Here is a 15,842-nt window from a genome sequence, read left to right as displayed (position 1 = left end):
CGGTTGGAGAAAAAAGGAGCGTTGAGCTAAAACTGAGAATAAGTGATCAATCCTGACATCTGGTGGATACTGTGTGGAACTGAGGGTGTGTGTATGTATGGAGCATATCTGTTTGTTTCTTAGTTTACATAATGTGGAGACCTTTAAGCCCCCTTCCCCCAGGACTCATATGTAGGTCAAGGCCTACGTAAGAATTACATAATGGCACACTGTAGAATGGCACAGACTGTACCAGAGAATGTTCATAGAAAGGATAATAATTACAATCAAAGATGGAAAACCTTGTGCAATGATTTTCTGGACATATCCAGAACATGCAGCACAAAATCCAGCTTTAAAACGTTAAAAGGTATATTAAGTACAGTAAACATAGAGGATAATATAAGCTTTACATAGGCCTAATATAATACCAGGAATTTATACATTTAAGTTTAATAAGTGAAAAGGTATATTCTACTATACATATATAGTTATGTTGTTATTCTTCATTTGGATTAGAAAATGTAAAATAATACTACAATAACAAAACCTTGATTGCAGTTTTAAACATGATTAAATATTTCAAAAGTTATGAAGTTTTCTTTTTTTGTGTGTGCGAAGTGGAGAAAACATTATAAATTGCTTGAACTGTCAGGGAGACCCGGACTACATTACCCGACAGCCTTCGCCGGAACGTCACCGGTTGAATATGTTTGACCCAGCTGGGCCACCATACTTGTTGTGTTTGTTTTAGTGAAAGCAAAGATGGCGAACGAACTCGACAGAGTGCGAATCTCAGCTGCGGAACTCCGAGCTGAGGCGTCGAACGCAGTCGTTGTTTCGGACTGTCAGAGAGGTAAGAGGAAGTGAACTAGACACTTGGACGGGAGACGTTCGTGAAAAAGTGATAAATTCGAGCGAAGCGGTGTCGCAAGTTAGCTGAAAGTCGCCCACGGAGTTGCTAAGTTTTTAACCAGCTAATGTTGTTAGCTAGTGAGCTAACTACCTGCCCATTCTTTGGTGGCGCGCGGTCTGTTTTAAACGCCCCCCTCAACCAAAACGACACCAGCGCATTTACGTGCCACGAATTGAACACTTTTTAAATATTCTTCGGGTCGTTCGTGCTATTTCTATGTGCAACTACATTAGTGGACGAAATGTGTTCATTATATTAGAATATAATGATGAGTGAGTTTGCGACCGATGACATGAGCTCGACTCTTGACGACGTTAACCGTTAGTTAACGTCAGAATTCACTCAGCTGACGTCAACTAACGCCAGCATTTGCGTTTCGTTTCCACGGAAGAGAGCACACGCTTTATTCTGAAAAACTATATTTAAGAAGTAGTCTAAACAGTACATGCCAGTTTTCCCAAGTGTACTCCTTAAGTTTCACACAGGGACTGTTGACTTTCGTTTGGCTTAAGTGTGAATGATGTAGTGTTTCGTGAGTAGCTCTAGTTTATGACGATGCAGACATCTGTTTCCCTCACTGACTGTGATTCCAAACACCTGGTTGTTAGATTAAATCTTTTCATCTCCAGTGACTTGCTTACTAAAAAGCAGAATTTCAGTTGTTGTATCTTTGATGATGCTCTGCATGTTTCTCTACTGTAGAATGTCCCTTTGTTGTGAACCAAAAACTGTATAAACGCCTGACTGCGACTCCTACAGCACTAAATGCATGTTTACAACAGCTGATAATAGTGCCACAACAAATGTTCTTTTCACTCCTGTTTATGTACTGAGAGCTATAAACTACAGTGACCAATTGATTAGGTATATTATCAAGCCCTTTATAGAAATTCAACAATTTATTTGAGATGCACTCCTAATGATTTACACCCTTGGTTTGGCGCTGAGTGCCACAGGCAGAGTAGAGAGGCTGGAAAGTACTGAGAGACAGTCAAAGGCATTGTTGAAATTGTTATTTTCATGTGATTTGTTGACACAAATAGAAACAGGATATGACAGCCTCATCAATCCCATACTCCTATTACTGTGTTGAGGACTGACTTTGTTTATCAGCATCTTACTTACTTTTGTGTGCTTTTCTTTCTGCAGAGGAGCAGCACCACGTACAAAAGCAACAAGGGAGACGTGAAGGAAAGCGCCCTGAACTCCAGCGCTACCAGCGGCGTCACCTGGACAGCGAGGAGGGAGAAACTGGGCAAAGTGATTCCCTGGCTACTGATTCACATGAGCATGATCAACCATCACAGAGTGAGAAAAAGCGTGTGCCTGAAAAAGTTTTAGAGAGACACGAATGCACAGACGGTGGGACAGCTACTGAGATAAGGGAAGAAGACAGGATGAGAGGCGATGGTAGTATCACTCAGAACTGTAGAAAGGGCAACCAGTCACAGGCGAAAACCGAAGCAAATGAACCAAAAGGCCTTATCCAAAATGACAGAGAAAATCCGGAACCTGCTGGAGCGGCAAAGCCGACAAAGAAAGCCCGCAAACCAGACCGGGAGTTTTATCAACCTGGGAGTCGGAGGAGTATTCAGGGGAAGGACTGTGGAGCTGGAAGAGAGGAAGATAAGCCTTCCCCCAGGAAACATGACCAGAAAACTGAACCAGAATCCCAATTGAGTACAGGGGAAGGGGACGGGAACAAAAAGGCACCTTCACATAATCAGGGTGGAAAAGATAAAGAAGTAAAATGTATACAGGAAAATGTAAAATTGTCTAAATCTAGTGAGAGAAACAGAAAGCAAAGAAGCCAAGATATGGAAAAACCTCCATTACCAACTGATGCTTCATTGGAGAAAATTACTCGCAAAGTAGAAAAGCTTTGTGTGAAAGAGAAAGGCAAGGTGGGCCAAGCTGTTGAAGAGCCAAGTTGCATGAGAGGGGAATCGACTGAGGAAAGGAAAGGCCATGGGGGAGGAAAAAAAGAGGAGGGGGAAAAGGTAGAGAAGAAAAGGGAAAGGGGAAACCGCAGGAGAAGAGGAGGGGAGAAAGGAAAAGAGAGGAATCAGGATTCCAGAAGAGGAGAAGATGAAGTAGCTGGTGGGGGAAAGAGTGACTGGGGAAAGGCTGAAAAGGAAAGAGACAAGAGATCATCAGAAGCCGATCGGGATAACAAACCAGGAAAGACAGGAGAGACACACCAAAGCAAAGGAAGAGAAAATCGCAGAGAAAGCAGCAGAGGAGACAACAACAACAACCGACCCAGAGATGCTGAGAAAGATGTGAAGACACAAAGAAATGTAGACAGGGCTGTAGAAAGAGATGATAGAAAACAATCAAATGCAAACATCCCAACACCAACCTCGAAACGCTATTCCAAATCTGATATTCGGCGCTCACGGAATCGAACTTACAGCAGCAGCTCAGCCAGCAGTGTGACAAGTCTGGATGGTCCTGGACTGGGAAGAGATATGGAGGGTACCAAGTGGCCTCGCTTGCAGCCTAAACACAATAACAAAGATGGGGTGGCTAATAGTGGGGAAGGACGAAGAAGTCACTTACAAAGCTGGACAGCCAACGGGGAATCATCGACAGAATCACGTGAAGGGAGTGAGATGAGTGACATTGCAGAAGATAGAAGGAGGAGAAGAAGAGGTGGGGAGGAGGAGCAAAGTGCAGAGAGGCGGAGAGAAGAAAGGAACAGACCAAAGGGAAACAAAGGTGTAGGTAGAGGAATCCTGAGGGTTTCTCTTGAAAAACAGTTGGATAACTCGTCCCATAGTGGGGCTGCACAACATCGCAAGCCAGGCTTGGTTCCTCGTGGCAGAGGTGGAGGTATTCTGGTGCTTCCAGCCCGCACAGACATCTCTAATTCACCTGAGGTTGGGCAAAGGCTTCTTTTTGGTGGAATAAGGGGAGGAGCAGCTTCTAGGAGCAGAGGAGGCAGAGGAGGGGGAGTGAGACGACTCTGGGATCCTAATAATCCTGACCAGAAACCAGCTCTTACCAGCACCCAATCCTCACAGCATTCATCTCTCCAACAGCCTGTATATCTTCAGACCGGGACTGGGTATGGGCAACTTCACTTTCTGGACACAGACGATGAGGTAGCAGGCAGTCCTCCGGTCCCACATGGTGAGCACTTTCGCTCCAAGCAGGCTGCTGCCATGTCCTACTACAAATTCCAAAACTCTGACAACCCATACTGCTACCCCATGCCCACCAGCAATCCACATAATCCCGGCACAGCCACCAGCCAGCGCTATCCTAACTCTTATCATATGGGGCCCTACCAAATGGCTCCCACTAACGGCATGTACACAGGCCCTGGTGTGGGTCAGTTCTGTGGGAGTTTCCGGGGGGCAGGTTATGCTCAGTCAGGTGCAGGAGGTGTTGTGACATATGAAGAGGTGGAGCAACAAGCCAGAGGGGAGCTGGGGAGGCTGCTGAGGGCTGCAGATGCTCAGGAGCTCCAGCTAAGTAACCTGCTTTCCAGAGACAGAGTGAGTGCTGATGGACTGGATCGTATGGCTCAGTTCAGGTGAGGATTCAGTGGAAAAGATGTGTGGTGGCTTTTTTTGGTGTATGTTTTATATTTTACTCTTTGGTCTGTAGTTGTGAGTTGCCACTTGGGACTAATTAATAATGAACTCAGCAGAACTGAACCAGTTGGCACACTGAAAATGCAAAAAATCTTGTTATGCCCTCTTGTTTTCTAGAGCCGAACTTTTGGGGCTGTATGAGCAGGTCATCCTGAATGACATTGAGTTGTCAGACTCTCAGAACGTGGATCAAGCTTTGTGGAAGAACGTCTTTTACCAGGTCATAGAGCGCTTCAGGCAGCTCCTCAAAGATCCCACTTGTGATAATACCCCCCATATCAGGAACATGCTGCTCACGCTGCTTGATGAGGTAAGGAATGTGTGGTAAATGTGTACCTCCCTTTTTGTCTGGGAGGCATATTGGAGTTTTGTGTCTGACACTGAGTGTATATGCAGGATATGATGTGATACGTCTACTGTCTCTTTAGTTTAAGCACTGTGAGCAGTAAACCCCAATTTAGAATGATTGTTTCTTTACAGCCTGTGAATCTTGGAAATATTTGTGTCCAAACCCATTGACAGTGTTCATTTGTTGTAGTGGTAACAGACCACAGTAAATCAATTACTGTCACACTTTTTTAAGATCTTGAATATGAGGAAGAAACCTGTTAAGTTTGTTTACATGGCTACACACAAAAAAAAATCCACTTTAACTTTCTTTGTCTATTGTGATCATTGTTTTTTTGTTTGTGTTTTTACAGGGAGCACTTTTCTTTGATGCGCTGCTTCAGAAGCTGCAGACAGTGTACCAGTTTAAATTAGAGGAGTACATGGACGGCATGGCTATCAGGGCTCGGCCATTACGCAAAACGGTACAGCAATACTGCATCTGTGTGTGCTTGTATGAGCACTTGACATGTGTTCAAATATTCATAGTATGAAAAATAAAACTGATGAGATGTAAATGCATCGTGGAATGAAAAATAACCTAAAGCTTCAAAATTGTCATGTCATATAAACATGTTCTACACAGTGACTTTGTAGTTTACTACTCATTGTTGTTTAAACAATTATATCCCAACCTAAGTTTATATTGGTGCTAAATGGTTTTCTTTGTTGTGTCTTTTTTTAGGTAAAATATGCACTTATCAGTGCTCAGCGCTGCATGATTTGTCTAGGAGATATAGCACGTTACCGGGAACAAGCCAGTGACTCTGCCAACTATGGAAAGGCTCGCAGGTAGGCTGTGATTTGAGCATTCTCTAGGTATTGTACAAAAAAAATGACGGATACATTGAAGAGTACACTATTTGCATTGGCATGAAAACAGATAATCAAATTTTGGTCATTCTTAAGTCCAAGAATGAGTAGTCAGGACTAGCCATTTTGCTGTGGGATGTCATACCTTTACCGTTTAATTTCTTCCATACAATTAGTCTTAAATATTTAGAAAATTCCTGTTGCAGTCTTTCTCCTGAGATTCTTCCTCTTAAAGAAAATAAACAAGAGAATCTATAATAGAGAACATGTTTGCTCAGTTGCATTTGACCTAATAATTTAAAGGTAGAAGCAGAAAACAAAGGCCAAATCTGCCACACAGTCTCTATGATTGTATCTCATGATAACATGTTTCCATTTGTTTAGCTGGTACCTGAAGGCCCAACAGATTGCTCCCAAAAATGGACGACCATATAACCAGCTGGCCCTGCTGGCAGTTTATACAGTAAGTAACATGTAGCTCAAATAGGGATGGAAAGTTGAGTTTGATATTTAGCTAAAAAGTTTTATGAGGCATAATTAGACAAGTGGAGTTACGTCGTATTAGGTTATATTTTCTTCTGACGAGCCCCAGGGATGATCTAAAAGACAACAATTTTGAGCAATGGTCTGTTCGCATCTACCTAGTTTCTATCCTTCTGTCGGCCACCTTCCTCTTCTTACTCTCTTCCCACCTCTCTCACTCACAGAAGCGGAAGTTGGATGCTGTGTATTATTATATGCGCAGCTTGGCAGCTTCCAACCCCATCCTGACCGCAAAGGAAAGCCTAATGAGTCTGTTTGAAGAAGCAAAGCGTAAGGTGAGACTCACACTTCTGTCATTAACTTTTGCCAGAATATTTATTTTATTTTTTCTTGGACTAAAAGTATGTCAAGGTCTCTTTAATTCTCAGCTCATAGCCTTGGCGCAGATAGACTCAGAAAATAGCTTGAGTCAAAACCTTGAAAATGAACCATGGTGGACATTAATTGTTGGTTTGACAGAGGTATAATCTCATAACTTTATTTAGAACAGAACTATCAGAGCAGAATGGCTGCATGAGGTTTCGACTGATATCGTATTTATACCTGACACACTTGCTGATTTTAACACGAACCATGTCCTTGAGTTCATACAAATATTACACCCATTATGAAGACAAATATATATACATAAAGGTTACCTTATCTGCATAACTGGTCCACATGGTTATAATTTGGTGTACACCAAGACTTCAGGCAGCAAAGGTCCTTCTTGTTTACAACCTTTGTTTTTCTAGGCTGAGCAGCTTGAGCGAAGGAGGAGGCAGGAGCATGAAGGAGGCTCCAAGGGTCCAGCAGTAAGAGGAAGAGGAAGAGGGGAAGATGGAGCACGTGTTGAGATCTGGATTCGCCCCAGCGGACAAGCAGCAACCCCGTCCTCACAGAGAGGAGGTAGTGAATCCAGCAGAGACTCTGAACAGGATGGAGAGCTGGGCAGTCTCAGCGCTAGTGATGTAAGGTCCTTCTCTTTCTTTAGCTCTCTCACAAACACGCACATTGCACATTAATGCGTCATACGCCTTAACATGTACGCACTCAGAGACACCGTTTGGTTTTTTTATGCAGTTTTTTTTAAAACACTTAAAGACTCTAATCCCTGCTGACGTCTACCACACTGTTTTATAGAATTTAATTTCCCCTCTCTCTTTGTAATCTAATTCATTACGTCCTCTACTTTCATTACCTTAATTTCATTATTTCTTCTGTCGTCATTTCATTTTTACTTATTCTCCATTTCCCAGGCCTTCGATTCTGAATGCTATCCTTTTGGTTTTCATAGCTGTTTTATGTCCAAGGATGTTTTTAACCATGTACTCCAACCTTCTTTCATATTTTGTTATTTGGCCGTTTTTGGTTGTTTTTTTTGTTTTGTTTCGTTTAGGCTTGTAATGACTCACCATGGTTTTATGAAGCGAAACAGACTGTGTTCTCAACTATATATATATTTATATGGAGTGATTGGACATCTGTCCATTTGTTTGCTCTTTGTTTTAGTTTTATTGACAGTCTGTATAGCAGTCCCAGCAATTATGCTAATCGTAGCTTAAAATATCCTGTTAACGTGTGGCACTTTCTTGACAAAACTGTTTTGTCTCTGTCCGATACTCTGCCTCTGTCCACTATTTGTCAGAGTATCCTGTTGATAGAGGCATCTTTATGTGTGTCCACTTTGCTCTTTCCAGCTTCCGTGGCCTTTCAGTCCATTTCCTCCCACCCCTATTGTTCAAATTCCCGGGTGCATTTAAATGATGACATCAGCTCCAAAGCTCTCCTTGTGCTTTGTCAATGGATGGAGATGTGTTTTCTTGTCATATGCTGTGCTCCAGGGTTTGTAGCTAAATAAAACTGTTACTAATACATTTCTTCTCATGGCCTTCTCTTATTTTGCTACAGCTAAATAAAAGATTCATTCTGAGTTTCCTGCATGCACATGGAAAGCTCTTCACTAAAGTGGGGTGAGTGATTTCTCAAATATTCCAGCCCTTAAATTAATGGACTGAAACATAATATGCGTTTGTTCTTTTTTTTTTTTGTATGTGCCCTTGTATCTGTTCATTCTGTTCTTGTATGAATGTGTATGTTTTACATATGTATGTTGTTCTGCACAGGATGGAATCCTTTCCTGGAGTGGCGAGCCGTGTTCTGCAGGAGTTCAAGACACTGCTGCAGCATGGCCCCTCTCTACTGGGAAGCACGCACATGCTGCAGATCATCACCATCAACATGTTCACCATACACAATGCCCACGGCAGAGGTAATTCTACACACACGCACCATCATTCATCAAAAAACAAATATCGTGTCCAGGCTTAAAACATTATCTGCTAAACTGGCTGGGGTACAACTTATTTTTTTATGCAGGTGATGAATATGGATTTCATTTGTTGTGTAAATTGTAACTCTGTTGTAACTTTTTGACATGTTTGACTTTGACCATTGACTCATTTTATATCTCTCACATAAAAATTCAAATTCTTGTCTGTCCTTTTCAGGTGAAGAAGGAGAAGTGAGGTCTGTCTTGCAGGAGCAAAGCACTGCTCTGGGTCTCAGCATGTTTGCACTACTGGTCCAGCGCTGCACAGAGCTGCTCAAAGATATTGCTGCAGGTACACACACAGTAACATCCACATGTAGTCGTTCAGTTCAAGTTTGGATCAGCAGCATTCGTCAAAGTTGTGGTACTACTCTCGTATCCAATTCACGTACTTTGAAATTAAGGTCAACATAGTATTTAGGTGTTTGCATCAACATCAAATAAACCGTTAAAAAACCACAAATGTCCATGCTGTCCCACAGATCACCAGTGCAAGTTATTCAAAGAGCTACTTAATAAACCGTGTAGTTGAACATGCAGTCAGTTTTGGCTTTGAAGTATCAGCTACAGCAAAAATACACGTTCATGTAGTTGGCTAATTAATGTTGCCAGGTGTCTTTTTTACTTTCAAACAGTTTAATATTGTTGAAAATATGTTGTGTGTCTGTAAAGAGATGTGTCTCAACATCAAATGGATTTAACATCCTCAAATAAGTGTAATTCATCTTTATTTGTACAGCTGTGATAACATTTTTTGCATTAAAACATAATCCTTTATCCCAAATAATTGGAGTTTCAGTTGTTTTTGTTTCATTAATTACTCATAAGAGCAGGGTTTAAAAGAATGCTCCTCTCTGTGTCTCTTTCAGAAGCAGTTCCCATGGCAGATGGAGAAGAGGAGCTGGAGGGCATGGTGAGGGTCTCTGCCTTCCCCTCGGACCTGAGAGAACTATTGCCGAGCATCAAGGTCTGGTCTGATTGGATGCTGGGACAGCCAGACCAGTGGAACCCACCACCGTGCACTATAGAGTGAGTCCTTTAAACTGGTAATAACTGATGCTTTTGGCCACTCGCAGGCAGTGGAAACAAGTAATGAACACATATACACAGTATAGAGTTTTGCAAAGTCCAATATTGACTCTCTATAGCTCTCCAGTGGGACTCTACCAAATCCTGAGGGGGAATATCTGGCTCTACTTAATGCTCCAGCACGTTTACCAGCTAGTCACTAACTGAGTCTGGCTGCTGTCTTTTGGTATTGAACAGATAGTGGACAGTGTTTTTTCTTTTTTTAGCCTAAAAAGACACTATGAGAGCAGTGAGGGTGAACCAGAACAGAACATGAGCTGAAAGTGTCTTTAAACTTCTGTAAAGCCGCAGATGCAGAGAACAGTTTTCTGTGGGTTCATCATTACTAGCTATGTATTACACCTTGTCATCTGATACATTGTCGTCATAAAAATATTGACTATAACAGCTTTAAATTACTACCTCAACGTAGTCTGTTTGTTTTGCTCATAGCAGTTCATTAAGATAATCATTCCTCACCATCACTTGGGTTTTTCCTCTCTGTCAAGTTGCTGCCCTGATGTTTGGCAGTGTCTGGCTGACCTGTGTAACGTGCTGGCTCGAGTGGACCATGAGGAAGTGCCGCTGTACAAAGTCGAAACTGATGAAAGTGAGGGAGATGAGGAGTTGACTGTGCTGCAGCTAAAGGAGGACAGGCTCCTTGCTGGCTTTGTACCTCTGCTGGCTGCACCACAGGAGCCCTGTTACACAGATAAACACACTGACATGGTGAGTGGACAGTGTTTCATTTCATTCAGCTCATGCAGAATTCTTTTTGTTTCACCTTTAGCTTGTTTGATTTTACATCATGCTCTTCCTGTTCACATGCATTTACACTTTGATCCTCTATCCTCAGGCAATAGCAGCAGATTGTAAGAGAGTCACAGTGCTGAAGTACTTTTTGGAGGCTTTGTGTGGACAGGAAGAGCCTCTGTTGGCCTTCAAGGGAGGAAAATACATCTCTGTGGCATCTACTCCACCTAACCACTCGATAGAAACAGGGAGCAGGCAGGACTCTCTCACAGAAAAAGAGGTGACTGTCCTTCACCTACATTCCCCCAGAAAATAACATCCCCTCTTCGCTTAGCACCCTCTGTTCTTTGCATCTTTTCTATGTCTTATCCAGTGTTTGCGTCTGTTTTGCAGGCTGATGACGTCATAGTCGAGGCAGAATCCTCTCTCTCCGCATCTGACGGAGAGGATGATGCAGAGGAGGCAGGAGACAGTGAGAATGACATCAGACAGTTGAAGGCACGGCGCCACGCCCTCGCCAACAAACTGGCACAGCAACAGAAGCGCAGGGATAAAATACAGGTAAAACTGAAGTATGAATGTATGTATCTAATAGTAAATATTCACATCAGGAGAACATTATACATTATAAATTGAGAAGGGCAGGTGTATTCTGTTAAAACATTTTGCTGAATTTAACATCAAACACAATGTGTGTGTTCCAGGCAGTGCTGCAGACAAGTGGGCAGTTGGAGCTGGAAGTGAGGCCTCTGTTTTTGGTTCCGGACACAAATGGATTCATCGATCACTTGGGAGGTCTGACGAAACTCCTTCAGTGTGGAACGTACATCATAGTTGTGCCACTCATTGGTAAGAATGAAAAACAGAAACGGAGAAAATATGAAAGAAATGTAAGAATGAGTATGCTCTCTAGTAGGAGAAATGATGGAGGATTAAATTGTGGTGTTGTGACTTGTTTAGAATGATAAGAATGTCCCATGTGTCTGCAGTTTAGTGTAGAAACAGGAAATCCTTGTTTATGTGTACTTAGTGTGATGCGTGTTCTCTCTCTCGCAGTGATTACAGAGTTGGACGGCTTGGCTAAAGGCCAGGACAATTTTGGTGGAGGGTCAGGAGGGCGCAGCACTGGTAGTCGTGGCAACTACAATGTTAGTGCTACCCATGTGCGGGCCGTGCAGGAGAAGGCCCGGTTGGCAGTGGCTTTCCTAGAGAGAGGATTTGAAGCCAGGGAGCCGTGCCTCCGAGCCCTGACGAGCAGAGGAAATCAGCTTGAGTCGATTGCCTTCCGCAGTGAAGATACCTCTGGACAGCAGGTGAGACGATTTTTTTTCATTAGTTTCCTTCTCTTTTGCTGGTAAGAAGTGACACAAATCAGATTAAATGTTTCTACTGTTTTTGGTAACTTTGTGTTCTCTTCTTTCTCAGGGGAACAATGATGATGTGATTCTGTCCTGCTGTCTCCACTACTGCAAAGACAAGGCTAAAGACTTCATGCCTGATCAGAGAAGTATGTAACCTTGACTGTCCTCACACACTTGAAAACACTTGCAAATTCTTACTTCTTTGTGCTTCTTCACAAACACACAGATGGGACAGTGAGGCTCCAGAGGGAGGTGGTACTCCTTACAGATGACCGTAACCTCCGCGTCAAAGCTTTGACCCGAAACGTCCCAGTCAGAGACATCCCTGCTTTCCTGAGCTGGGCCAAAGTGGGCTGAACTAGGCTAAGCTGGAATCAAAGGAGCCCAACTGCTGAAGCCTGCTTGCCACTCAGCCAAGGAGAGAAGACACACTTAAGCAGAGGAAGAGGAGATAGCAGGGGAGAGGAAATGATAAAGAAAGCAAAGAACCACTTCTTATGAAATACAAGCAAATGTAGTGAGAGCAGGGTGGTCTCATTAAGCTTTCCCCCCCCTCGTGATGAAGTGTGTGTGTGTATGTATGTGTTAAGATCAGTGAGCTTCCTCAGAAAAGAGCCACGGGAGACATGATAAGTCTCAGGAAAGGCTGGATTGGAAGGGAGTAGGGAGGTAAAAATGGAGTGATTTGATTTGGAAGTTGAGTGGTCCAGCCTCGAGCCTCTGCTCCTAGTTAGTGAGTGTACTCTGCAAGCAGTGTTAAAATTTGAGGCTAATGATAGAGGAGGCAGAGAGAGGGAGGGAGTTAATGGTCATTTAATTGATTAAAGACGGCAGTAACGAAGGCCATGACTGGCACTTCCACAGTTGTGTGTGAGCCCGGTCATGTTTGACTGCGTTGGCCTGTGTTGCAGAGCTGAGAGAAAGCTATGCGGAGAGGAGCACAGCTGGAGGGTCTTTGTCAGGACAATAACAAGTGGCTGATTGTAGTGAAGGTTGACCAAGACCCATCATGCAACCTCAACACCTTCACGCAGGTGTGGTATTTCCTGCTAAAACCAGGAAGTGCCTCCTGCCTGTTTGGTACCTTGGGTTGTTCCTCCAGCTTGATGCTAACATTGAGGTTATTTTAAGAAAATGTTTTTAAAACAACAAAAAAACATTGATTGTTTATGTTTTTGTTGTTTTTTTTACTTGTTTTTGAGCTCATGTGTGTAAAAAGTTTTGTTTCCTTCTCGATTTTCTTCATTTTGTTGACGCTGATAAAAAAAAAAATGGCAAAGTTTCCAGACAAACAGTGCGAACGCAAATTATTAATGACAACAGTTTGATACATTTAATATATCAACACCACTACGTAATATACATTCGCTAATTACGGGATTCTGTTATTTGAATGAAATTTCACCTGTCTCATTTAAAAGAAAATGGAACAGAGCTTTTCAGACACTCAGAGATTGTTTGGTCCTCATCCATGACTTTACAGATACTTAAATAACGAGTATTGTTGTTGACTGTTTCACTTTACTGTCTGTTCATCTTTACACACAGCTTTTTGTGCTTTTGAGTGCATATGACCACGACAGCAACCTTTTTCATGAAATGTTTTTAATCACAATACCTGTTCTTCTCTTCAGGGTGACACTTTATTTCCACGTTTATTCACCTCCACTATCCACTCAGTTGAAAAAATTGCATTAGGTGCACCACCATAAATCACAGCCTGTAAAACTTCCATTGCGTTACAGCAGCGGCTCTCCGACACATTCAGCTAACATTTAACACAAAGGGAGTGTTGGTGCTTTTGTTTTCTATACATCGCTTCATGAGATTCTGAGTGATACTTGTGTTTGTTTTTGTGTGCATTTGAGACTTTGTGTCTGGATGCTTAAAATAGATGTAATGTACACCTGTGTCCTCTGTTGTGTTGCATCATACATAATTCATTATTTCCTCATAGCAGCTTGATCATATGGATTTAGAATAATACCGTACATAGAAGTGGCTACCTTGCTTTCCATTTGTCCTGTAATGTTTCAGCCCGGCTTATACAGCTTCTGTCAGCAGTTGATGTTTGTGTATTTGTGTGAACCGTCCGACAGGTTTGATTATTCTGTTCTGGTGCTGCTGTAGTGTTCAGTACTATCTACTGTGTCAAGTGCTGCAGAGTTTTAGTGTTGGAGCAGTTGTAAACCCATAATCAGTTCAACCGAGATTTCCTTTTCATCTTCCATTATTAAAAATGTTTTAAAGTCTTTGTTTTGTTTTGACCTCATTAATGTGCAATTGAAGGATGCGATCCGGCTTTTTTCACCGCGGACGTTTTGAGTTGGCTTAACAATAAAGGCCGAGATGTTTCTAAAGGTTCACTGCACAGTTCAGAGACGGACATTTTAATGAGAAGACAAAGATCTTTGCCTGATATTTCTTATGCCTCAACAAACTCTGTTTTCTAGTCTAAATAAACAAACTGACCTTAAAGGACAACACAGTTTCATACTGTGTTGCTTATTGTTTATATGTGGCGGACCCTGCCACCTTTCTAGCTACAAACAGTGTTCTGGGACCTTATTGTCCTCTGACAACAGCGTGTTTATTCAGTCATGAAAACAAAAAAAATGTGTTAAAAATGTTTGAATATCTACTCCAAAACCACATAGTGCTCCTTTAATTACACTAACAAAATTGTCCCAGTAAAACAGCATGCACGATACCAGGAAACTGAAATTCAGCCTATTAATTGTTATTGTTCATACCTGTACTTATCCTACTGTGTCACATCGACAATGCTGTGAGTGTTGCATAAATAAAGACAGGCTCAATATAAACTTTATCTTAATCCTTAAAGTTTAAGAGCCTGATCATCAAAACCTGTTGTTTTTACTGCTTTTATAGTTTGGGCTACATTGAGATTCTTAAATGAAAAATTGGACAAAACAAATGAAATAGCAGCCTTTAACCCTCCAATTATATACAGGTATTGCAAGAAACTGCATACCAAATGCATAAAATACATAACTATATAATCTGCCAAAAGTTAAATCTCAATCAGTGATAATCATTACATGCGTGCCCTCATGTGGTAGTTGGAGAAGACACAGGTGGTGATGAGACCAAGTGTTCAATACAGGGACAGTCTCGATATATTGACGAAACAGGCAAATACGAGCGAATGTACAGTAGAAGTCAGCCATCCTATGATGAGCAAGATGACGTGTGGAAGTTTAATGTCCATGATCATTATCCAGACGTCCGTCAAAAGACTGAGCTGCTCTGGTTCAGTCCTGAAATTCTATTCTTAGAGTTGATATATGGTAATGTTTCAAACTCCCAGTGTTAATAATGAAGAGTGAGGCTCAGAGTCAGTCAGTGGAAACAGCATAAAGTCAGCGCTCAGAGGGGCTCGTACTGTTCACTGTTACATGATGTAACTCACTCCACCATAATGAGAAGCTACTGATGCTCCAGCATCAACTCAGGCACCATCATCACACATATGTTTACTGTAAGTTTGAGAGCATATCTATGATTATGTTCAATGGGGTTCATGTATTTACATCATATGTATGTATCTGTGTGTGTGTGTGTGTGTGTGTGTGTGTGTGTGTGTGTGTGTGTCAGGAACAGAAAGTTCTGCAGCCTATCCATCCATATCATTTGCTCTGGTATACTTCTGCGCCTGGATACAGACCACACAGGCAGGACCTGATTCCCATCATCATGACAACAGGACTACTGAGCAACCAATCAAAGCCCTCGGAGCCCCTTTCTGCGAGCTGATTGGCTTCTCGGCCTGCAGCCTGTTGTGGAATGCCCATCTTTAACCTCTCTGCTGCCATGCACACACAGTGCATACATCCTGTATAGTTTCCTCCTGCAGATTACACCTACATGTGTAATCCTTGGAGATAGGGTGGCGTGTTTACGCTGATGTAATAATGAGTTGTTGTCAGGAAGCAGAACATTTTTACTGGAGACTTCTTGTGTGAGTGCAGAGTAAACCGAGGCTTCAGCTGCACACATGGTCACGTGTGAGCATCAGTGATGTAAACATGACATGATTTTAGAAAAAGTGTCAGGACATCCGGAGCACATTAATAGACGTGTGTCAG

At 42.3% G+C, this 15,842-nt stretch overlaps 1 protein-coding gene across 1 annotated transcript; it reads left to right on the top strand.

The window, feature by feature from the left end:
* The first annotated feature begins 733 nt into the window (after window positions 1–733).
* Window positions 734–13,985, top strand: smg6 (SMG6 nonsense mediated mRNA decay factor). The gene is made up of 19 exons (XM_037118842.1): window positions 734–835; window positions 2,045–4,436; window positions 4,615–4,807; window positions 5,199–5,309; window positions 5,570–5,676; window positions 6,082–6,160; window positions 6,405–6,515; window positions 6,975–7,190; window positions 8,131–8,192; window positions 8,346–8,491; window positions 8,730–8,843; window positions 9,421–9,580; window positions 10,129–10,348; window positions 10,476–10,652; window positions 10,766–10,933; window positions 11,077–11,221; window positions 11,429–11,685; window positions 11,798–11,879; window positions 11,960–13,985. The coding sequence occupies exons 1-19, from the start codon at window positions 745–747 to the stop codon at window positions 12,088–12,090; spliced, it is 4,962 nt and encodes a 1,653-aa protein (XP_036974737.1). The 5' UTR covers window positions 734–744; the 3' UTR covers window positions 12,091–13,985.
* The last annotated feature ends 1,857 nt before the right edge of the window (window positions 13,986–15,842 follow it).

The sequence above is a fragment of the Acanthopagrus latus genome, chromosome 13 (genome assembly GCF_904848185.1).
Source record: "Acanthopagrus latus isolate v.2019 chromosome 13, fAcaLat1.1, whole genome shotgun sequence".
Taxonomy (NCBI): domain Eukaryota; kingdom Metazoa; phylum Chordata; class Actinopteri; order Spariformes; family Sparidae; genus Acanthopagrus; species Acanthopagrus latus.
Note: the sequence above shows the minus strand (reverse complement) of the source record. Positions and strands in the feature narration are given on the sequence as shown.